The 25,630-nt window shown below is 39.5% G+C and overlaps 1 protein-coding gene across 1 annotated transcript in view; it reads right to left on the reverse strand.

The window, feature by feature from the left end:
* LOC124280464 (protein sel-1 homolog 1-like) overlaps positions 1 to 23,534 on the reverse strand; it is a 36,763-nt gene extending 13,229 nt beyond the window's left edge. Inside the window, 7 exon segments of the mRNA XM_046716400.1 lie at positions 295 to 354; positions 1,430 to 1,486; positions 2,550 to 2,712; positions 2,943 to 3,006; positions 3,687 to 3,758; positions 17,824 to 18,677; positions 23,285 to 23,534. Of these exon segments, the coding sequence (XP_046572356.1) occupies positions 295 to 354; positions 1,430 to 1,486; positions 2,550 to 2,712; positions 2,943 to 3,006; positions 3,687 to 3,758; positions 17,824 to 18,628 (1,221 nt within the window). The 5' untranslated portion in view covers positions 18,629 to 18,677; positions 23,285 to 23,534.
* Positions 23,535 to 25,630: the final 2,096 nt, after the last annotated feature.

Consider the following 25,630-nt stretch of genomic DNA (forward strand, 5'->3'; position numbering starts at 1 on the left):
AGGTCACCAAACCTGATTGGGACCTTTCTTATACTGTGATGAACCTAGGTACCAATTATGAAAAGAATCTAGCCATTGATTCTTAACATATTCCAAGCCTAATACTATATCCCCCGCTTCGCACTAAATGTGTGGCGGGGGATAATAATAAAATGACAGACAAAGTATGGAAGGTGGAATAAGTAAAGCCTTAAGTGGGATCATTTCCATAAAATTATTCCATGGTCCAAAACCTGCTAAATAAATTGAAAACACAAAGTGAAATGATGTAAGATCATGAGCGGATCATCTCACCATTGCCATCTGTGCCATTGGGTCCCCTCCAAGAGCTCCGAAAGTAAAGTAGATCAGCGACTGAATAAGCAAGAAGACTGATATTAAATCCAGCTCCAGTCTGTACCAAGTGCTTTCAATCAACTAAGAATCTAAATCATTAACATGGTGAAAATACATAATAAATGTAAGAAATTGCCCCCTATGTATCAACAGACATCTAATTTTAAAGATACTGCTAATTGTTTTATCACCTGCAGGAACTCAATAACAGACCTCTTTTAATTATCACAGTCATATTCAAAACTGAATGCTGTCAAGTTTAGGTTTCTGACGTTAAGGTGATAAGCACGGTTTCTCACGAAAAGCTGATAATTTATGTCAAGTTAAATGAAATCACACGTTATCAAATTTCAAAATGAACAGATCATGGATATCTTTCAGTGTCGCTTAGCAACAAGACATACAACAAGATATATCAACTAGTCGAGAGACATTTCAGACAAGTGACTCATGCCAAGCAATAAAGTTTGGAGGGGGAAAAAGTGCAGTTGCCATTATAGATGCCAATGGCACCCAGAGACTTCACAAAGGGGGATAAAATTGTTGTCTGAGATCAAGCAATACAAACAAATGCTCTGCCTGCAAACATTGCAAACATATTCATCTCAATGTTGTTCAATGACCACATTTAGAGCAGGAGTTCACTGCAGTAAATATGGTAGCACTTGCTGATTTCCACTAAACTACCCCACTAAAGTACAGACTGATCCCCGACCGCGTCAAACCAAAAGACGTTAAAATATGGTACTTGTTGGTCCCTGTCTGGCGCTCGGCATTAATGGGTACAACAAGGACTGGTCGGCTCGGAGTCAGTATAATGTGTCTGAGTGGGGTATTCATGCTTCACTGCGGCATGGTATCTCAGTGGGCTAGCACTATAAAACCAGCTAAAGTCTGGGCTAGTACAAGCAGCCGCACATACACATACATACACACGCATGCACGTCGTCATATGAGCAAAATATTCTCAAGCACGACCTAAAACCCAATTTCACCTCACCTCACCTCACAGACTGATCCCCACCAGTAATGTAGAGCTCATCTTCTCATGGACTACCAGATTTTTATGTATCTGTATGCATTGTCTGTACACCTACCCTCGCTGAGTCGAATTGACACCAAGTCCCGAACTGTACATGAATCCAAGACCCTGAAGGAGCAGATTGGAAAAGAAGTGTCAAATATGATGGACAGCATGTGGAACATTTAGTTTGTTGTTCAACATTTCAGTATCCCATCAGTCTCATCTAGTTTCCTCATTCTAGGTTGTAATTAATCAAAACAGTGAGTGAGTGAGTGAATGAGTTTAGTTTTACGCCGCATTCAGCAATATTCCAGCTATATGGCGGCGGTCTGTAAATAATCGAGTCTGGACCAGACAATCCAGTGATCAACAGAATGAGCATCGATCTGCGCAATTGGGAACCGATGACATGTGTCAACCAAGTCAGCGAGCCTGACCACCCGATCCCATTAGTCGCCTCATACGACAAGCATAGTCGCCTTTTGTGGCAAGCATGGGTTGCTGAAGACCTACTCTACCCCGGATCTTCACGGGTCATTAATCAAAACAAACTATAGCAGAGTGAGTGAAGTGTTATTATCACAAACAAACACAGAGGCTACGAATGAGAAAACATTTAGCAAAAGAAAACTGCAATGTGTTCCTATATTTCTTGCTACTAGTATATGCAATAAACTCATATCAAGGTGTCTAAATTAGATATATACTATTATTATTTATTACTATAGGATATTTCTATAGCGCACATATCCACTCTCAAACACGCAAACTAGTACTTTGTCCAAGTTTACTGCACACTGCTGTACCCACAACTAGGTGTTTACACATATTCATGTGGCCACCATCTGGTCATATACCAACGGATTTGTGGGTTCTTTTAAGTGCACAAGCTTGTGTACTGTACACTAGGGGTTTTGACAACACTGAAAGAGTCTGCACACAAAGTTGACTCTAAGGTTTTTACACTCAGTCACAGGTGGGCTCGGTCCCGACAACTCAAGCTCACTGGATCACTAGCCTGGCGCCTTAGATTCCTTGCCCACCACGCCCCACATATACCAATGTATGTGTATAGTCTGACTTGAATAGTCCTTTTTTCAGGACATAAATAATATATTAATGTTACAGACAGAAACATCAACATTTCCCAGAGGAACACAAATCCTCTGTGGAGACCACCTCGACATACCAGTTGTCCCGTAGGAGACCCCCTCTTAGACAGGTCTTCGAATATCTCCTTGGATCGGGACAGATTGTGAGGCAGGTAGTCCCCAAACAGATGGCCAAAGGCGACCTGCTCCAGTGACTTGGTGTGGTTTTTCTCAGCAGCTTTCAGGAAATGGATGTATGCTCTGAAATCAGATTTGTCAGGTCAGGGAAATTGTTTGAAGATTATCTTTTCATAAGCCTACCCTAGGATTTGACAGTATATTAGTGTCATTACAATCAGTTTATGACGCCCATGTACAAGGATGCACAAGATATATGGACAAAAAACATCTGGTTTGGAGCCCAAATCCCACAACAATAATGTAGCAAGACTTGTGTATCATAATTTATGGATGCTGAAGCATTATCTCACCTTGTGTAGTCTTTTGAGAATGTGCCGTTGATCAAAGCTTGCCCTTGTCTGTATATTTCGTCCGCTGAACAAATACAAGAGGAAGTTTTATGTATATGTCTTTAATATTTATCTTGAGTTCAATTTCATGCCACAACTAAATGCTGAAGCATAAAATAGTCTGCTATCACAGTTGTCTGCAAAATGTGTAGTCAGATTCCAAGAAATAAAACTGATTTGGAGAGAAATCATAAAGCATGATCACCTGGCTTACAAGCACAGCTAACCAGACAGTTCTACCCCGGATGATCAACAGATCGTTGGTGTGGTAAACACACTGTTATATAACACATGCATGACAGGGAAAAAACAGACATGTAGACATATACTCATGGAAACAAATAAAGGAACACACTGAAGTGCAAGTGTTCCCATACTCTTTTCCGAGTTTCTTATGCTCTATATTGCACTGTGGGTAATAATCTGGAAAAAAATAAAGGATAGGATATTTATATATATAGCGCACATATCCATGCAACTAGTGCATGTTCAAGGCGCAGGTATTTTTTCCCTCGATCATTGGATGTCAATCTCAACAGCACATCGTATTATCAATCTCAACTCCCTGGGGAGTATACAACTCTTGCTGCCACTAGGCACACCGAGTTATTGTGGCTTTCTCATCCTAACGAGGAACACTTGTACTTTCATGTTTTCCCTTATTCGTTTCAATGAGTATATATACAAACAGTTACTTCCCCTTACCTTCTTTCTCCTCTGGTGTGAGTTCAATTTCCTCTAAAGGCTCCTCTACAGACAGATCCTCATCTTCCTCATCTGCCAACACAAGTAATTTGATTTTTCCATTAATTGTAATCTTACAATATCACCATCATGTACAGATGGGTCAATTACTGTGTCACAGTTGCCCACTGTCTGTGCCTAGACGCTGGCAATCAATAAACTGTTGGCAAACAAAAGCCTACTTTAATAACACCTTCCTTGTCTTGCTGGTGTACTAGGTGTACATTCGGTACTAGGTCAATATTGTGGACAAATCAAGCAATCTGCCAGACGTTCTTGGTTACCATGGAATCAAGAAACATTATAGAGTGCAATCAAGAGCCAATGATTGGTTATCTGGTACAGCTAAACAACATCTGGCTTACATGTACATGATAATTCAGTGTAATTAGTCCTTGAGCTTAACCTTCAATAAGTACTTAAAATACGACTCTTACATGTTTTACTGAAATCTCAAAATTCATTGCTGTAACATGATGAAACGACATACCAAATAGAAATAATTATTTCTGAATTTTCAAAATAGGAGAGATTGTGATCAAGTGAGGAATACTGTAAAAGTAATAAATCCCCTGCCCATGGAAACATCACACTGGTTAAAGTTGTTAAAAAAAAGTGGGAGGTTGAAAGGGTATCAGATATGTTGGAGAGATGCTGTGCTCAACTGGTAGGAAGAAAAAAGGTACCAATGATGATGTTTTCATTCAATTTTCTGACAGATTTATGTAGATCATTTCACAAATCGATACATTATGAGAAATCATGCACTTGTGAATTTGATTTTGGGGGGCATTTTCTGTTTTGGGGTTAGTTTGTTTTTGTTTTTTCCACTTCAATCTTTGTAATAGGACATCACTGACTGAGTACGGTTTTACACCGTTTTAGCAATATTCCAGCAATATCACAGCGGGGGACACCAGAAATGGGCTTCATACTAGGACATCAAGAGAACCAAGCTGCTGTCATCATGTATGACAGAGAGGATGACATATTTGGAGCCAGGTGACGTAGTAAAATGTCCCGGCATAAGCTGTACTGGCCGATGACCAGCTAGCTGACTACCAATACAGTGTGTGACATTTGCAGAACACTTACACTTGTGGAAGTTTGATATGGCTGAGGATATAACAAAATGTGCAGCAGCAAAGGCCTGTAACAGTCTTCCTGCTATGTCAACAAGAATACACTGAATACATAACAGGTGCATATCCTGTAGCAAATAGGGGCCACAATAAAGTCAGTTGACCTTAATTAGTGTCATTAAGCAAGAAGGTCTGCCATCAAGCAAGGATGTCTGTGGACAAACCAGCAGAGCCTGGAGAAGCGACTTGGATCCTGATTCACGACTGACTGACCGACTGAGTTTGGTTTTACGCCGCTTTTAGCAATATTCCAGCAACATCACGGCGGGGGACACCAGAAATGGGCTTCACACATTGTACCCATGTGGGGATTCGAACCCCGGGTCTTCGGCATGGCGAGCCAATGCTTTAACCACTAGGCCCCTGATTCACGAAGCGCTTGTAACATAACAACATTCGTATGTCTATGATAGTGTATGTGGTTACAACAGGTTGTAACGTTATCCCAAATTAAAAATATGTTGTGGTTCTGATTACACCTCTTTAAAATTGAGGGTAGATAGGTAGGATTTTATATATTTTTTAACATTTTTTTTAGAAGTAAAGTACAAACTAAAAACACAAATTAACAATTTTTAATTGTTTATTCAATCAAGCTTGCGGCCATCAGAATGGCCAATGTCCATTGGTGCCAAAAACAATGGTATCTGAAAGCTTATTTTATTCATACCGCTTAAAAAAATAGGGTCGGCACCAGAATTCAAGGGTTGGTCGGGTAATCAGAACCACAACGGGTTTTTTAGGCCTTACGAACACTTTGTGGGATTAAATTAACACCAATCATTTACTTATTCTTAATGTCACACAAAGTGGTAGTCACATCAGCAACACATGGTACTGAATGTTTGTGAAATAATTAATATTAAGGTTTCATAAATATAGGCTAATACATGATATACATGTGTAGGTATCAATCTCAGTACTTCAAATATGTTTAATTTGATTACAATTCTATGTTAAATGAATGATACATTTGTGCATGAGTGAGAGAGATGAATAAAATACTGAGGAAATGTACTGTTTTAATAAAATACAAGAAAGGACAACTTTATAAAAAATAGCACTGAAACATGGAAATGGGGAAAACATTGTGTGCAACAGACACAGCCCAGGGATCAGGAAAAACAGCATTACAATGCCATAACAAGGCCATAACAACACAGGTAACAGACCCACAGATGCACCATCCAAAATACAGGTAACACTGTGTAACACTGCATTACACATATGCACTGGTGTTAAGGGCAAACACAGCAAAACACTGCAACATGTACACAGGTGTGGGATGGGGGTAAAAGTGAGGCATTTCCATAGTCACAGTGTCTGACGCTTCACACTGTCAAGCAGGCATCTGAAAGTGGTAATGCATTGTCAGTTACCAGCATGACTTGTTACCATGGTTACAACATCTATGCTTGACAGTGTTTGAAGTTAAGTCTAAATCCCTGTCACAGATTTCACATTAAAACAGGAATGAGCGAGTGAGTGGGATTTCATAACATTTGTAGCAAATATTCCAGCAATATCATACTGGAGGAAATCAGAAATGGGCTTCATACATTGTACCCATGTTGGGAATGGAACTCAAGCCTTGACTGACTTAACCACTTGGCGACCCCTTATTAAAACATGAAGATTAAGATATTCCTCGACTGGATTAAATCATAATTCTACAGAAGAAAACGTGAAGGACCCAAGAACCTTAATTTCAAACACTGTCAAATATATATTACAAAGAGATGTAAAGAACACCTGATTATGTTTTTTCGTGTGACTACAATTAATCGGTCATGGTTGGTTGCTATGGCAACCAACAGCCTTTAACTTGTTTTGAGTAGTATATTAGCAGTGGAAGAGTTTAGGGATTCATGCAAACTAATTGAGTTACTTAGTGGTTTAGTCCTTTATTATTTCTATCATTAATACCTCACTGTATAGTTTCTACTGTGTGATACTTACGCAACTTTCTGTAACAATAGACAAGTGCCGCGGCAGGATCTCCAAGAAAGGGCATCATTTTCGATACCCAAGCTTGGAACCAACTGAATGTTTTGGCCACCCCCGTAAACCCCATTTATACTGAATGAGGACACTAACAATCGGAACTGAAGACAGATTGTATACTTCTCAGTGAGTTTGCATTAAACTCCCTTTCATTTCCAGACTGGTTTAGTTTCTAGGAACCAGGCTAGCTATTCTCGAAACGTTCGTAGCCCTACGAAATTCTTAAGCCCATTCTTAACACATTGGCTACGACCAAAGTTACGAATTCTTAGCGCTACGATCGTATCGAGAATCAGACCCATGGGTACAATTCACAAAGCGTTCGTAGTATTAAGATATTCGTAAGTCTATTGTGAACTGTATACTTACGATTGCTCATAACACTACTAACATTTGCGGATCCAGACCCTTTGAAAACTTTATCTATAAAGGTTTTATTTGAATTAAATTAAATTATATATTATTCAAATTCGGTAATGATATACACTAACAAGTGTGATTTTGTCAATGATGGCTACAGTTGATGTGTGGTTTGACTATAGTGTTATGTAGCATTCAGCACGCTGAAGTCAAGCTTATGTTTCATACAACAGTACCGAAAGCGAAATCTGATGAATTCTGTATCAGTCATGTTTATCAGTTTATTACAAGTTTCAAGTGAGTGAGTATGGCTTTACTCCACTGTTAGCAATATTCCAGCAATACCACGGTGGGGGACACCACAAATGGGCTTCACACATTGTACCCATGTGGGGAATCAAACCCGGGTCTTCAGCCTGATGAGCCAAAGTTTTAACCACTATGCTAACCCACTGCCCACAGGTTTCGAGTATGCAAACCGTGTGCAGTATTGTATTGCCAATTGTGCACCACTTTTCTCCCCACCTCTTTGCAGAATTATGGACAGGAGTTTAATAAATGATACATTTTTTTAATTCTTCTTTACATCAGATAAAAATAATTGTTCATATCAAGTTCAACAATGATAATCTTAATAGTAATAATACATTAGCAAGACTGGCAATACATCACTGATACATGCATGGTGTTAACAATAATAAACAATAATCATAATAATAAAAATAATTCTAATTCACATAGTACAAATTGTGCTCTTTGTAACAATCCTAGATCTAAGGCTATGCTGTTTTGATTAATAATGTCCTTGCGATTGAATGCAGTCAGTGTCAAAGTTAAGTAGCACTGTGGTCATCTGTAGTCTGTGATGTAGCTAAAAGATGTTGGTGAGGACAGATGTTTCAGGTGTAGCAGTAGGATCAATAGCATCACATGCTAGATACTTATCCCTGTTGGCTGTTTCAGTACACTACTGTATCTATGGGTCATTCATGTAACATATTGTACCATCACTAGGGCTGTATTGATGCATTGTACATTCTGTGTATCATATATGTATTATCAGTATTTCACGAGACGCAGGAATCCTTCCTAATTCCACAATGACAATTCATCTTGGAGTCGGGAGCACCCATATCTATACAAATATACAGCCCAGGGGTTCAAAATTTGTTTAAAAAGCCACTTGCCACAGGGCAAGTGACTTTAAGAAAGTAACTTGTCCTGACTCATTTTCCACTTGCCCTGATTTTATGACATAATCATGATAATGTAATGATGAAAGAATAAATCAACATGGTATTTGATGTTAACGTTTACTGGACTATTTATTGAAAAGTGATAAATAGCAAAGAAAGATAACTCTACTTTATTATCATTGCAGAATTTAAGGGCTACATTTTAATATGAAATTAAATCCTAGTCTATTTGCAGTTTGAAACCATAAGTGGAAATTATCTAGTAGCCCACGGACAAGTAAGATACCATTATTTGATTGCCCGAAATGAAAACTGACTTGTCCCGGGCGTCGGGCAACGGGATTTTTGAATCCCTGTACAGCCTACATTATATCCTACAGATCTGGCCAATAACAGATGTGTGCTCATTTCATCCAAGAGTGTTCAGGTGTATAGCAATGAACAGTACTCCTATGCAAGTTTGACAGTCTATAAACATGGCCAAGAAAACAGATGAAGATTGGTTCTTTTTTAACTAAAATAATGACACATAAAGGTTTTAACACATCAGTAATAGTAATCACATATTGTACCCATATGGGGAATCGAACCCGGATCTTCGGCGTGACGAGCCAACGCGTTAACCACCACCCTACCCCACCGCCCCAAATACATAATAGTATCCGTGGTTCAAGACGTACCATCACAAGGCCTGAATCGATACATAATAGTATCCGTGGTTCAAGACGTACCATCACAAGGCCTGAATCGATACATAATAGTATCCGTGGTTCATCAAGAGGTACCATCACAAGGCCTGAATCGATACATAATAGTATCCGTGGTTCATCAAGAGGTACCATCACAAGGCCTGAATCGATACATTATAGTATCCGTGGTTCATCAAGAGGTACCATCACAAGGCCTGTATCGATACATAATAGTATCCATGGTTCATCAAGAGGTACCATCACAAGGCCTGAATCGATACATTAATAGTATCCGTGGTTCATCAAGAGGTACCATCACAAGGCCTGAATCGATACATAATAGTATCCGTGGTTCATCAAGAGGTACCATCACAAGGCCTGTATCAATACATAATAGTATCCGTGGTTGATCAAGACGTACCATCACAAGGCCTGTATCAATACATAATAGTATCCATGGTTCAACAAGAGGCACCTTCTCGAGGCCTGTATCGATACATAACAGTCGATACACAGTAGTATCCATGGTACATACATGTAGCATGCTGTACCATACACAGGGCTGCAGCACTACACAGTAGTATGTGTGAATCACCATACTCCATGTAGCGACACAGCCACCATTACAAATATTTTAAAGACTTGTGTCACAATACAAATAATGTGTCATTAGGTCATAGACTCATACAAAATGACACATAAGCAAGATATGAAAAACATATCATTTGACATAATATGAAAAAGCCATTGATGCATCATTCATTATCTGATGGTATCTGCCAAACCATCTCTCCGTCCATAGTTAGTTCCACTGACACCAGCTTACTGATTAAATCTCTCATACTCCTCCTTGACACTGATCCTAACAATGACAACAGAATATGTCTCTTCAGCATGCTAAATGTGAAATATCAACATTGTCCATGGACAGAAGAATGACCGTACTGTACAGAAATGTTTCTAATCATGATACCATTACATCCAATAAGGCTATCATCACTCGGATGACGCCACAATTACCACCAGACTCAATCCTACAGACGAGGACAATTGCGATATATGGTGCAGATATGTACCTGTATGTTTACACCACCATAACCATGATGACTACGCATTAATACTGTAAAACATATCAATAACAAGTGATTACTGATTCATATTAGTCTACCACGACTGCTGATTACTATTACTCTACCATCACCATATATTACTGTTATACTACCATATTAGTCTACCACGACTGCTGATTACTATTACTCTACCATCACCATATATTACTGTTATACTACCATATTAGTCTACCACGACTGCTGATTACTATTACTCTACCATCACCGTATATTACTGTTATACTACCATGAGTGTGGACTACTTCTATATATTACTCCGTCACCGTATATTACTGTTATACTACTGAGTGTGGACTACTTCTATATAGGTCCGTCTCCTTTTCTTGCGGGTTTCCTATTCTCTCGGTAAACACGTTTTCTGGCGAAATCGCTGATGCGCGACACTTACCGGTTGTTTACATCACCGACTGGTAACTAGGAAGTGGACCAAGTCTGTAAGTGATCAAAATCTTGCAGTGTCACGAATATTGGGAATTTTATACCAACTTGCACATCTCATTACTTTTTCCCGCCCTTTACCGGCAGGATTGCTCTTACATACACTCAATAACGTTAATTCCTGGTAATACCGCGAGAATGGGAGAAGCCTCGTTTCATCAATGGCGGATCGTATTGTTTATCACCGGGCTCACGAGTGGTAATTCACCTGATGGATCTGGCAGCTGATAGATGTAGATGATAGAGGAAAAGGCCCTTCATTTAAATACAACAAGCATTCATACGATAAGGATTGTTTGTGTTATTTTTTCAGCAGATATCCGTAAGTACCGCGAGAATAAGAAACGCCTTCCTACTACCACAACTCCAGGATACTATTAGACTACCATGACTACAGATTACTACCACAACTACAGGATACTATTAAACTACCATGACTACAGATTACTTCTATACTACCACAACTCCAGGATACTATTAAACTACCATGACTAATCAGATAATATTAAAGTTGTTCCAAAGCCACCAAGACATTGACAGTGCAGAAAAATCACGACACTGACCAACGGACACACTGACCATGACATTGGCTCGTGAAAACGTTTACCAGTACACTGGCTAGTGCAGATAATTAACATGGCTCGTGCAAACAAACACAACACTGATCACATGAGTCAGAGCTCCCACTATGCCTATTCTACAGAGCAGCTACAGGTGAAGAGTTAGCACTGTGGGTTTCAACATGCATGCTCTCATGCAAGTCCATTCAAAAAGTGTTAGGATCATAATGACAGATGCATATCATATTTCCCCTATTAGTATGTAATCCTATAACAGTTACACTACATCCCACATATTCTACACAGTATGATTATCATTAGTTTGTATTGATTTCCACCTATATAGTAGGACTGCTTCACTGCAATACTTTTTAAATGATGTATTGTAACATCTGGTGTATTGTTCTGGTATAAAGGGTACGAAATATGTAACAAGTTTTATTACTGATTGTATCAATTTCCCCTTCGAAAATCACTGATAAAACGATGGAATTGTGTGTTTTCCTCTCTCATTGTTACCTCCCCAGTATTGTTAACTATAAATGCCTGCCTTTGATGCTGCAATACTTACTTACAGGATCTGCATGTACGATCGGTAAAACAATTTAGCTCCCAGTGTATCACATCAGATACCTATATCACAACATATTGCATTTCTTTTTCCAGTACACAGCCCTACTATATAGAATAATATATTGAGTGTTGCTATGGTTACATGGAGTCCTTGCTAGGGAGAGCTCTGACTGTGGAAATAGTCAGGATTTATCTCGTCATACCCTGGGACCAGCAGTAGCACAACTCGCTATGATGGCGACTTACATTTTATAACCTTCATTGTAAGTATTTCACATACAATCTTCTGCAAACATGATGAAGATGTGAATTGAAATGTATGGCTCCCAGTCTGTCTAAGATCTAATAAACCCTGAGCTTAATTCCACACTGAGAAATGACAGACTGAAGCACATCAGTAACATCTGTTTGTGAGGAATGCACCACTGCTACTCTATACAGGACGTGCCCATCAACACTGAACGTCCCCTCACCTTTCAGCCGAGCCATTTCTGCAATTAACTGATCCTTGTGTGTAACAAGCTCAGGGAAGTGTTCCACAACCTCTGTCCAGAACTCGGTATGGACTGTTCCATCTGGCAGGATCTTCTGAATGTATGTTGTCATCTTTATAAATCCAAACTCATCAGGTTTGAACAGCAACTGAGTCTTTTTGGAGGTTGTTTCGGTGGTAGTATAGATCCGCTTCACTGTAGACATGTCCATAGTTTTCTTGTCATAGGGCCTAGGTAATGTTTCAGGTGTGAGTGACCTGGCTGTTTTCTCCAGTCGATGCTCGACCTTCACCTTCTGTGATTTGTCCTTGGCTGTCCTTGAGAACTTTGGTGCTATGGTGTCCGTGTACCACTGCCGCTGCTTTATTGGAATGTAGCCAGTGTCTTCATCTTCATCAGATTCAATAAGATTTACTTTCAGATCATCTTCCTCTAGAACCTTCTGTTCATCTTCTTCTTGGGTCTGTGGATTAATCTCTTCCAGTGTTTCCTGAGACTCATCTGCCTCCTGTGATTTAACTTCCTTTTGTCTGTCACCCTGTCTCTTAGTCTCAGTGAAGATATACCGTTGCCTCTTCATTCCAGGATCATAGTTCCATTGTTCTTCTTCATCGGTTTTGCCAGTATATCGGGCTAGTTGTCTTGGAAACATGATCCTCAAAGTGGTTATCTGTAACAGAAACATATTCTTGCCCCGTCAGACCAGAGTCCTCCTCCCCACAGCATGTGCGGTCTCTTCCTTCCACTGTGCCACAGCAGATGTGCCCATAAACATAGGATCAGCAGTGTTTCTATGATCAGTTGGTGTATATTTTAAAGATGTCCTGTTAATGTATATTTTTCTTCCTTGTAGTAATAATCTTGTGAAATAAAAATTATATTTAGATTAACAGTCTCTGGGTTTTTTCCTTTCTCTTCCTACTGTAAATGTTCCTGAAGTATATGAGTTTCACAGTTTGGTCTCTTTTGGCCATAGATGGTACACTTCACTGCCCTCTAACCTTTCTGCATACAACTTGCGGTTTGAAAATAACAATAATTATTTTTCTGATGAACATATAAGTCCTCTTTTGTGTGTCTGATACTTGTTGTTGTGGGTCTGTTTGTTGGGATGCATGCTGATTTAAGTCAGTGTTGTGTTGTGTAAGCCTCATACCTTGGATCTGGAGCATATTCTGAGGCCTGCGTACAGTTTGGTCTGTTTCCCTTGTCGTTTTTTCACTGATTCAGTTACCCATGATTGTTTGTACGGTGTGAGATCTATCAGTTGAAGTTTTCGCCTCAGACTGAGCATACTCTGTGGCCAGAGGGCACAACATTCTAAGCCATTTCTGGTCTCCTGTGAGCATTGGGATGAAGCATGTTCTTTTACTTGAAGTCTTGTGGTCAAACTTTGAGTTCTAAGTAGACCCTCACATCTGAGCCAATGTTGTTCTGTCAGCATTGCTCCAGTGAGTGTTCTTTTATAAAATTGATTTCTTTTATGATGTAAGTTCGCCTGCTTGAAGGTTTTGCTTTCGACTTTGCATTCTAAGGAGACCCTGAAGTAGTACATGTTGTTCCATGTCAATGTTTGTGTGTTTTATGCTCGTGTACATATTTGTATTCTATACAAGTGTTAGTCCTTTGTGACTGTAATGAACCAGTCCTGCTACCTTGTGCGTGTTCTAAGCCTTGCTTGAGTTCATGCCAGCAGTGCTACCTTGTTAGTGTTCTATGCCACTGATGGTCCCTTTGGAGTGTTTGGATGATGCACGTTGTTTCACATGAAGTTTTTGCCTCAGACTTTGAGTCCTAAGCTGACCCTCAGACTCTAATCCAGCTTCTTTGTCATTCTTGGTCCCGAGAGAGTGTTCTCTGTCAGATTTCGTCCCTAGAGGATGTTCCATGTCAGATTTGGTTCTTTGTGAGTGTTTGTATAATGCACGTTGTTTCACTTGAAGTTTTTGCCTCAGACTTCGAGTCCTAAGCTGACCCTCAGAACCCAATCCAGCTTCTTCTATGTCAGACTTGGTCCCTAGAGAGTGTTCTCCGCCAGCTTTGGTCCCTAGAGAGTGTTCTCTGCCAGCTTTGGTCCCTAGAGAGTGTTCTGTGCCAGCTTTGGTCCCTAGAGAGTGTTCTCTGCCAGCTTTGGTCCCTAGAGATGTCAGTTCTTTGTAGTGTTTGTATGCTGTTGGTCCCTAGACTTCGAGTCCTAAGTTCTCCAGCTTCCACTATGTCAGACTTGGTCCCTAGAGAGTGTTCTCTGCCAGCTTTGGTCCCTAGAGAGTGTTCTCTGCCAGTTTTGGTCCCAAGAGAGTGTTCTGTATCAGCTTTGGTCCCAAGAAACTGTTTCATGTCAGCTTTGGTCCCTGGAGGGTGTTCTCTGTCAGATTTAGTCCCTACAGGGTGTTCCATGTCAGATTGGGTTTTTTGTGAGCGTTTGTATGATGTACGTGTGTTTCTCCCGAAGTTTTTGCCTCAGACTTCGAGTCCTAAGCTGACCCTCAGACGCCAATCCAGCGACTTCTATGCGACCGTTGGTCCTTTGTGAGTGTTTGTATGATCCATTTTCTTTTACTCCAAGTTTCTGCCTAAGATCCTTTAGTACATCTTGCCATTGTTGTCTCTTATGTTCAGCATTGACCTGTTGCTTTCGTGAATGTAAATCATGCAGTTGATGTTTCAAGAAGTGAACATACTGATCTTGATTATGTTCACAAACCACACAGGCTTTATAGCCTTCATGTTCGTCTGGTTTGTCAGGATGTGACTGAAACTGATGCTTGATACGGGGAGCATTTATGAAGACCTTGTCATGCAGAGCAGAATTTTCATATTGATCCTGTCTTGGCATTGGGTCATTACGATGTTGTTGATGTGTTTGAAGGTGACGGTTGTGTCGAGACATAGCCATCTCCTTGACAGGATCTTCATGTGTATGCAGTCTCCGGTAGAGATCATGGCTTTGTTCAACTGTCAATTTGGCCTGTCGGGGTAAATCGTCACGATGCTGCAGCTGAACGTTCTTGTGAACTAGACCCTGCCTGCGATGCAGTGACACGCCTGGATCTGGTTTCGTTTTTGTGTTTGTCTGGGAATCGTCACGATGCTGTAGCTGAACGTACTTGTGAACTAGGCCCTGGCTGCCATGCAGTGACACACCTGGATCCTGTTTCAAGTTTGAGTTTCGCTGTCGTTTCAAGTCTTCCCCATTCACAAAGTCATGCATACCCTGTTGTTGCTCTTTACGAAAATCTGCATCATGCTGTTTTGAAAATTTCTTTTGCTTAGGGTGAATGTCTGAACCTGCAACAACATCATGTTTATGCTCAAAGTGATGAGCATGTTCTCTCTTTACACTCATGTCTTGGTTTAACTGTCCAGCTTTAATGTTGTTATATACAATTTGGTGTGAATCAGCACCGGTATGTGAAACAGACGCTAATACTCTTGGCAGATTCCTTGCATTGTGTAATTTTGGTTGATCAGTTGTTCCCGTGTCTTGTGTTCTTTGTTGTAAATTGGGCATGCTGAGTTCCAGGTACTGATCTGAAGACAGTTGATATGCAATCCTCATCATATGATAACTGTTGTTTCTCTTTAAGCATGTCAAGTACACCACGATATATTGTCTACTGCTACTTCTAAATAAACCAATGCTGCAGAAGATGGTTAGGGTCCATCATCGTCATCATCATCATCATACTAAGGTTGCTTCATCTACACACAAATTGATTCCTTGTCACCACTGGATGACATTCCCAATATAATAATTAAGTTGGATAAGATAGATAATATGTGTGTCTCTTGTTACATATTATGAGGTTATAATGGGCTTGTGTGTATGCGAGTGTCTGATATATTCGTATATCTGGACCATGTTGATATCCTGGGTTGATGGGGTTGAAACTTGAACACGAGTTGATACAAACTAAGCTGAAATTAATTCACATTGTTAATGCTTACATCATGCATTGCTTATTGTTTCCTTACATTGCTGCCTGTCCATATACTTTATTATCATGATTATAGTTAAAATGGATAGAATCATCAGTATAACGCCTGCATGTTATCAGAAATGAGTGGGCCACTGTAACTTGATAAATCCCCCAAATTGCTTGATGATGGGCCATTATCATGCCTGTTGTTAGGTGACGTCATAAGGAGCTCAGCTCTTGATGCTCAATCACCTATGAACTTCGGTTCAATATTGACGATATTTCTGACGCACATTCATCACATGTACCTGTGCCATTATGCACTTTCTTGACGGTGCCAACCTTAACAATTGTACCATAAATTACAACATGCAACAATGAAAACATCAACTGGAACTCTCACGTTGTTGAGCATTGAAAAAAAAAGGCGGCTGGTAGTATGGGCAAAGGTCAAGGTCGAATGTCATCACTCTCAATAGTGACGTCATCTGTTTTGTTCTATGACGTTTCCAAATTTGTAAAAAGTGTGTCAGTGACCTCCGTCGTTCTTTGTTCGCAGTAAATGCTTCAAAACCAATACCATTGTTTGTTTTTATTTTATTAAAAATTCTATCCATTTTAGCTATAATAACGGTAACACTATTTTTCAGCGCATTATCATTTGCAGAAGCGCTGAGTCTTAGTGAAAGACTTTAGGCTTCTGCAAATGATAAATAGCATTACCATTATATTCTCTTCAACATTTTTGTGAAAACACAACTCTTATCTTATTTTCTTATCTGCTAAGTTGACTGATGAATAATACAATGTTTGTTGAGCAATGTTAGTTTTTTCACGGAAATGGCATACATAGCAATGTTTCAGAAACAGTTAACATTTCTAAAAGCTTCAACATGCTAAAGCTCTGAAAAATAGAACTGTATACATCATGTACACAGTATAAGAAAATATGGGGTAATGGAAACAGCTGTCTTACATTGGTTTAAGTAACTGCAATATACAACTGCCATGTTAAAACCTGTAAAATGAAGACTTTCTCTGTGTTCCGTTGGTGCCCTTGTACCATGTTTTATTATTGGTTTAAGTAAACACAATATACAGTTCCCATGTTAAAACCTGTAAAATGACTACTTTCCTTGTACCATGTTTTATCGGTATCATCAATGGACTTGTTCCACAATCATGACAATGTCCATTGTGTGAACATGTCATTCAGGAGCATTTTAGTTAAGTTTACCATGTCTAACATGGCCTAAAGAAGAAATGTTTCTATGTATAAATACACAATAGATCAGCCTTAACTTAATGGTAATACATCCTTGTGTAAGTACATGGACTTCCTTAAGAGCTAAACATTATTCTGATGAGAACATACAAACAAGAATACATTTGAAGTCATTGTGTTACAAAGCCAAATTGTAAATTATTTTCAAAATGTTAGTAACTGGCCTGTCAGCTTTGCTTAGTTTAACAATGCTTTCTGGGAAAGTAGAGACACTAGCCATGATTTTTCACCTCTACAGTATATTTTCTATATCTAGAATACTGCAGATTTAGAAACTTGAAAGTACTAGAATAGAAAGTTAACTCACCTGCTCCTAATGCCTGTGAAGAGAGCTTTCCAGCACCATCAGTGTCTCCCTGATGAAGCTGAGCATCTTCTCTTTGTCCTCCAACTGGGAGCTGAGAACTTTGGGGTAACTGCTGAAGCGGAGGGATGTCCGACTGGGAGGAGTGGGAGGAGGAGGACTGAGACCCGTCAGAGTTCCCCTCAGAAGAGTCAGGTATTCCAGGAGAAGAATGAGAACTTTGCAAAGACTGAGAGGCATGATCTGCAGTTTGGGATGGGTGGGAGCTTTCTAAGGATGGTGGGATTCCTTGTTCATGATCTGGTGAAACCTGGCCTGTAGGAGGGACTCCCTGGGCTGCCTGGTCTGGACTTTGGGCTTTGGGGGATTGTTTGCTAGGTACATTATGATGAGGTTCTTGCTGAGCTGGATGGACATGGGTATGATCAACAGGTGGTGGTTGATGAGGTGGAGGTAGAGGTGGTGGTTTATGCTGAGCTGCCTGGTGAGCCTGGGAAAGTCTGGGATCAGGCTGGGAATGGGGCTGGGACTGGGATGAGGCTTGGGAGGCAGGCTGAGATGCAGACTGGGAACTGGCTGGAGCCTGCTTCTCAGTAGGTAAAGACTTCCTACCTTCTTCATCTTCTTCAAAATCCTCATCGTAAAGGTCATCCTCATCATCCTCTCTATAGGAACTGTGCCCTGCACCAGTTCGGTCTGAATGAGCTCTTGCCTGGTCATACTGTACACCCTGAGCTTCAGTTAACTGCATGTGGATGTGCAAGGTACTCAGCAGACCCACTATCAGTAAAGTTCTTGTCACTTTCATTGTGGATTATCACACCTCTTTAGGCACCCGTCTTTATACTATGTGGTAGCTGCAAAACAAAAAGATACTCCTCTTAATGATTGCATTGGCATCCTTGAGTTGCCTGAAAGTACTAGTACATTCTCAACAAAACAAACAGACACAAGGCCCAGTAGCTTCACCTGAAGTAATAACTATTTTGGTAAAAATTTCAAGTGTGAGTCGAAGAAAACTTTGTATGAAACACTCTGGAGAAAGGAAAATTTTCTATCTTGGCCACATTTTAGGGGACAATTAATGTTGAAAGCAAATAATGAGGTGACAAACAAAGTTGAATCTTCTAAGAGTTATTACTTTCAAAAATAACGTTTAAAACCCGTGCCCAGTGGTTCTTACAAAAGTATTCAAGACAAATTGACTTTTTCAAAATTTTGATCACAAGAAGAAACGTGCATTCCAAATTTTATCACTCAAGCAGTATCAGAGGAGCTTTTTCCACTGCAAAGGTAAACGTTGGGGTTGCCAGTAGTCACAATTTCATATGCCTTCCAAGTTATCAGTCACTGTTGGTCTGTCGTTCATGGACATTTGGGGCTGGCTTGAAGCTGTTTTGCTATTTTCATTCAATATCTCTGATAGTCTCTCCCCAAAAACACACAGTCAGTTTTTATTCAAATTTGGTTTCCATAGGTGAGTGACACTGCTGATAGACACTTATGACTTTAATGATGCCCATGAGTTCACTATATGCATTTGTGTATAGGACTAATACACAATCATCATTGACAAGCACATCCTCGATTAACTAGGGGACACAACCCTACATTACATAGTTGTGCTGTGGAGAGTTCTGGTGAGGTGCTTGTCAAACTCCCAGACTGTACTAAAGTACTGTCGGAAATAGAAGCAGGGGGGAAATAACCCATTGCCCGACTCCAGTGTTTTTTTCTGTCGGGCAAGCAAATTTGTATATCACGCTGTACCGGTGTCCAGTTGACTTTCCAATGTTAATAATGTTGTTTATTTAAAAAATCAACAAGAAAACGGCCGGTATAGTGAAAAAATGATAAGGGCAAGTGATTTTACATGTGCCACTGTACCGGAGTACACTAGCAATTTTAAAGTTATTTCCACCCCTGAGAAGGCTGTTACTCTGTATAGTGTATCCCTAAAATTTACACAATTGCAAATAGCATATGGATGTTCAGTGGGATGCATAATAGGATATCCAGAAAAGCATGTTTGCTCGTAAAATCGAGCAAAACTTAAAAAAAATATGAATAGCTGCTGAAAAGAATAGATCAGACTATAGATGTCTTTCTTTCATAAAGTTATGTTGAGATATGTAAATGAGTATGAAACCCATAGAAAAGTTTAAATCAGCCATCATATTGTCTCAAAACATATGGGTGGCATGACCATCCGAAGATTGACTGGACTGGATAACTCGTAAATTCGGGCAAACCTTAGAAAAAATCTGATTATATAGATGGCAATTACGACGCTCAGCCAGGTAGACGATGTGCAGTCGACTCACCTGGCATGACATGCATGTGCTGCCAACAGGCACAAGGAGTCATCTCAAAGATATTTTATGCCTTTTCTTGTGTGTTGAATATGTCTCATCTATTGATTAAAATCTTACATGTCTTTCTTTCATAAAGTTATGTTGAGATATGTAAATGAGTATGATACCTATAGAAAAGCTTAAATCAGCCATCGTATTCTCTCAAAACATATAGGTGGCATAACCACCCGAAGATCGACAGGACTGGATATTATTTGTAAATTGTTATGACAAACCGTTTCCTTCCCCAGTTTAATTCCCCTAAAGGATTATCTTATCTTAGCTGTTATCTCTATCCCCTAGCCTGACCCCAACCACCATCTGCGACACCCGTCCTGGTTTTGGTTTTGAGACGACCCCTCCTTCCTGTTTGTTTTTATAGTGATAGTGAGACTCAGTGGTAGCTACATCCTTAATAGTTTCAGTATTAAACTTATTATTTTTTTACGTCAGCCATCATTTATAATGAAGCTAAGTCTAATTTCAAAAATTTGCATTCAAAAATTGTCCTTTGTAATGCAATATCATTGCAAACTAATTTGCATAAAGTCATGGTCTGTTCCAATAATGTCGCTATGGCTCTAATTTCTCCTCAGTAAAGTCCCTTTTTTACATTTCCTATCTTGACACCACTGAGACTGTAGTTAGGCCAAACTTAGGTATTTCACACTTTCAGTTTCACATATTAACTACACAGTGTTCACGAATGGTGTTTCAAAGTAACAGGACCTTGGGTCCTGTAAGTTTCAGATGTCTGTCTGACCCATTGAAAATTCACAGGACCCATAGAATAAAATTAAACTCACATTTCAGATTTAACATTTCTTATAATTGGCATTGAAATTATTAACAAACATAAGATTTATAAACAGCAATAAACAGCAAACAACTGTCACATGTCACATATAACAACTTCAGTCAAAGTCATTGTGAAATATACAGTCGGGACACTGGGGCCGGTGGGTTGTAGACTTCTATTGGACCGTTGGCAAATCTACCTCAATTGTCAGAGGGTCCGACGCTATTCGTGAACACTGAACTACATGAATTGAACATATAAATGTGAAAAGAAAACAGTTTTTTTCTATTTCTGACAGTACTTTAGTGTTATAAAGTCATGGATGACTGCAAACAAACTAAAACTTAATGAAGATAAAACGGACACTCTCTTAGTTGGAACTAAACAACAACTTAGAAAGTCAGATGTTGAATCCATTGCTGTTTCAGACTCTGAAATTACACCATCACAGTCAGTGAATGATCTTGGAATACTCTTATAAACAACTTATGCAGAACATGCTTCTCTCATCTTGGCAGTGATTGGCAGTATCCGTCCTCTTGTCACCACAGAATCTGCTCATTGCCTTGTCCGTGCTCTCCTTCTCAGCAGACTAGATTACTGTAACAGCCTCTATATTGGCCTCCCTGACACTCTACTTGACAGACTTAAAAAGTTCAAAATACAGCCACCCGCAACTTCAGCCGAACTTCTGAACACAGCCACATTTCCCCAGTTCTAAAGCAGCTCCATTGGTTACCCGTGAAAGACACTGTGTCTCACTTACAAGTCCGTTCATGGCCAGACTCCACTTTACGTTGCAGATCTAATTAACCCCTACAGTCCAGCTCGCCAACTTTGCTCACAGCAGCAAAACATTCTCAACTACAAACATAAAACCTTTGGCTACAAAACTTTCTCCTACATTGCAGAGTCTTGTGGAACTCTCTCCCGCTTGACCTGAGACCCTCTGAATCTCTGGACTCTTTTAAAGCAAATCTCAAAACATACCTCTTTACTCAATATTATCATCAATAACATAGCCTTTATAAACTTTTATGCATTATTCATCTATTCCATTGTAGTTTTTCTTAATCTGTATATTTTATGTACATTGTATATATTTTAATGTAGCGCCAATAGCATGCTTACGAGCGTGGATATGTGCGCATTATAAATATGCACTATTATTAATAAGCAAATTATGGTGCTCTAGACCATAAGCAAACTGATACAGGGAGCCTGTATCAGGTTGGATCTTTAAAGTGATGGCAATCTGATATATTTCACAAAAACAGATGTAAGAAGCATTGGTAATCTACATGTACATCTTGGCTGTTATCATGATATCCACAGCTTAAAAATTGAAGGAAGTTATTAGTGCATGTTAGTCTGTTCCAGTTGGCTGCACAACAGCAAATATCACTATCCGCATCAGAAAAAGTTAGCTTCACAGCTTTTCAAATTCACCAAAGCATGACGAGACCAAGGTCCTTTAGATGTATCAATTGGTGCATACTCCCTCTTAAACTGACTCCTGGATACAACCTGAGGGTAACATCCATCTCACCTATAACTCTATGACAAAAGTCTCCAGAGATGACAAAACTTTATGGATATCAACTTCTTTATCATGTTTATAATTATATTCACAATAGTGACATTTCTGTAGAGCTTCTTCTACCGTTTTCAAGCATATGCTTGAAAACGGTTAGACTAACAACTAGTCTCTGAAATGAACAGAGACTTTCTTCATTTGGAAATCTAGACTTGCCACATTTTCTAGACTAACGTGGGATTTCTTGGATATGTTTGCTTCAGGGTCTGTATGAGTCGACACACTAGAAAACGGTATAAGAAGCAATACCGAAACGTCGCTATTGTGAATATAAAGAAGTTGATCATCCATAAAGTTTTGGGGAAAAGTTCCTCCCATTCCCCCATCCCAAATAGTATTTATAAATATACTAAAATTATTAACAAAACTTAACACAACAATTACTAGAGAACTCACAAAATGACTAAAGATCCAAAATTTAAGTTAGGGTTAGGTTTAGAGTTAGGTTTAGTGTTGGGGGAACGGAAGGAACTCTTTCCAAGTTTTGTCATCTCAAACAAATAAAAATAAGTGTCCAGTTGCATGTTGATAAATTGTCGTCTGGTTGTTTCCGACATGTTCATCGTAGCAAAACAATCATGAAATTGTCAGTTATTATCACTATAAGCTACGAGTGCACCTGCTCAATGAAGTTAAAATTATCAAACCGTCACAAATCACATAAATCTCTAATCCACATTATTTCTAAACAACAGACATAAACAAATGATTCACCATTCAATGTGAGACGAATAGAAGACGGCTGCAGCTGAATAATGTCGGCATCATTACGATGCGTTTCCCATGCTGAAGTTCACAAAGTTGCAATATGTTCACTTGTTGGAGTATTGCACTAATGTGGTGTGATAGCTTTAGAGAAGATAATCCGCCGTGAGGTCGCAAAATACGTAAAGAATTCCGGTTGTGCCACGTAAGGTATAGATATTTTCATATGGATGCTGCCATTTTGGGTCATGCGAGGTCGTCGAAATGACACAAGCAATTTGATTGGTTCGTACGAAAAAAGTGTAATCAGAGTTACCTCCCCTTGCCAAGATATTAGAAATCAAAACAACGATAGTGTACAGCAAAATCCTCGTTGCGTCAGAGTATGCGTGTATAATATTTAGCATTTACGTTCCAGACATATTTGCACACATCCTAAGGAATAATAAAGCGAACGAATCGAACGTAATGTTTTGACTTATGATACTGTTGTCAGAATATTGTTGAATCAATAAAAATAACGATCAATTTAAAGACTTAACATTTCATAAAATCTAAATCTGTTGATTCAGATTCAGATTTAGATTTTATGAAAATCTGCAAGTGTTCATATGGACTTCTTAAGTTGACAGCTCTCCTTCTTGTGTTCTCAGTACAAAAACTCAGTCTAAGTGGGTAAAGGTTTTACGCTACTTTTAGCAACATTCCATAATTTGAGCTTCAAACATTATTGTCATGTGGGAAATCGAGCCCGTGCCTTCCTCTTTAGCACCAGTCAATCCTGCCGTCCAAGTCTGTTGCTGTTTGAAGTTACGTTTCCCTTTAAGGGGAACAGTGCTCCTAGAGGTGCCACACCACCTGTTCTCAGCCTTTCTCCTTCTTGAACTCTTGTAAATCAATCTGGTATGGTAATTCCTGTCGCTTCAGAATGATGTGCGTATTTCGGGAATATATTTTAGAAATAATTTTTTTCTCAAGCATTTCTTATGTGTCGAATGATAACGAGTTGTCTTTATATCTTCAACGATTAAAGTGAGTGACTTTAGTTTTACGCCGTTTTAAGCAATGTTCCGCCAATATCACAGCGGGGGACACCAGAAATGGGCTTCACACATTGTGTCCATGTTGGGAATCGAACCCGGACCTTCGGCGTGACGACCGAACGCTTTGACCACTAGGCTACCCCACCGACCTTGAACGATTGAAAGCTCCAAACCTGTTACATTACTTGACCACTGTAAATACTTTTTGTGTTTTAGTTTATATCGAAACTCTAACTGAAATTGTGACCAGTAAGGACGGTTTTACGTCTTAAAATACTTTAATGGTTTTGTGAAACCATGTTGTTTGTCTAAAGTCTAGCATCGCTGAACGTTAGCTGTATGAAATATTTTGACACTGTTAAGAGAAACGGATCGATGAAATATTTTGACACTGTTAAGAGAAGCGGATCGATGAGTTTGACTCAATAAACAGTAACGTATAACATCTTTTGTTTATGCCGTTTAGATACATGCGTAACTTAACAGAATAAGATAGATTCTGTATTTTTGTGTAATTATGTACACCGTGTAGTGCGTCAGTGTCAACAGAGGTGGCGAGTTTGTCCAGCCAAGATACCCTATAAGCCCCATAAGGACTAATTGATAGTGAGTGAGTTTAGTTTTACGCCGCGCTCAGCAATATTCCAGCAATATGACGACAGTCTGTAAATAATCGAGTCTGGACCAGACAATCCAGTGATCAACAGCAAGAGCATCGATCTACGCAATTGGGATACGATGACATGTGTCAACCAAGTCAGCGAGCCTGACCACCCGATCCCGTTAGTCGCCTCTTACGACAATCCAATTAATACAGAAAACAATGTATATTAAACGCACTGAATTTGCTTAAAGGGAGAATAAAGCGAAATGTAACCTTTGCGTCTTGAAACTAAATAGTTGTTGTGTTACTTTTTAACAAATAACTGATTATTAAATGGACAAAGGTAGGTCACGTGATACCAAAATCACGCAAACAACCAATAGGGACACGGATGAGTATTCAGGGGAAATTCTTCCCTCGAGAGTGTCCAGTTGCGGACATAGATGGCCCTGACGCGTGACCCTGAATTATGAAGACGGCATTGGTCAGTAGAACGGCTTTAATTCAAACCCAAGGTTATAGAATATATATTACAACTGGGAAAAAGAAACGTGAGTGATGAGAGTTTAGTCATTGCGATATTGCCGACTGTATCCAGTAACCATGTGGGGAAACGAACCCGGGTTGTCGGTGTACGAGCGGACGCTTTAACCACTAGGTTACCCCATTTCTAGAAACCATTAATTCGACGAATTTCAGTTTCTAAAG

This window comes from Haliotis rubra, unplaced genomic scaffold (genome assembly GCF_003918875.1).
Source record: "Haliotis rubra isolate DU_JTF1 unplaced genomic scaffold, ASM391887v1 Scf268, whole genome shotgun sequence".
NCBI lineage: Eukaryota > Metazoa > Mollusca > Gastropoda > Lepetellida > Haliotidae > Haliotis > Haliotis rubra.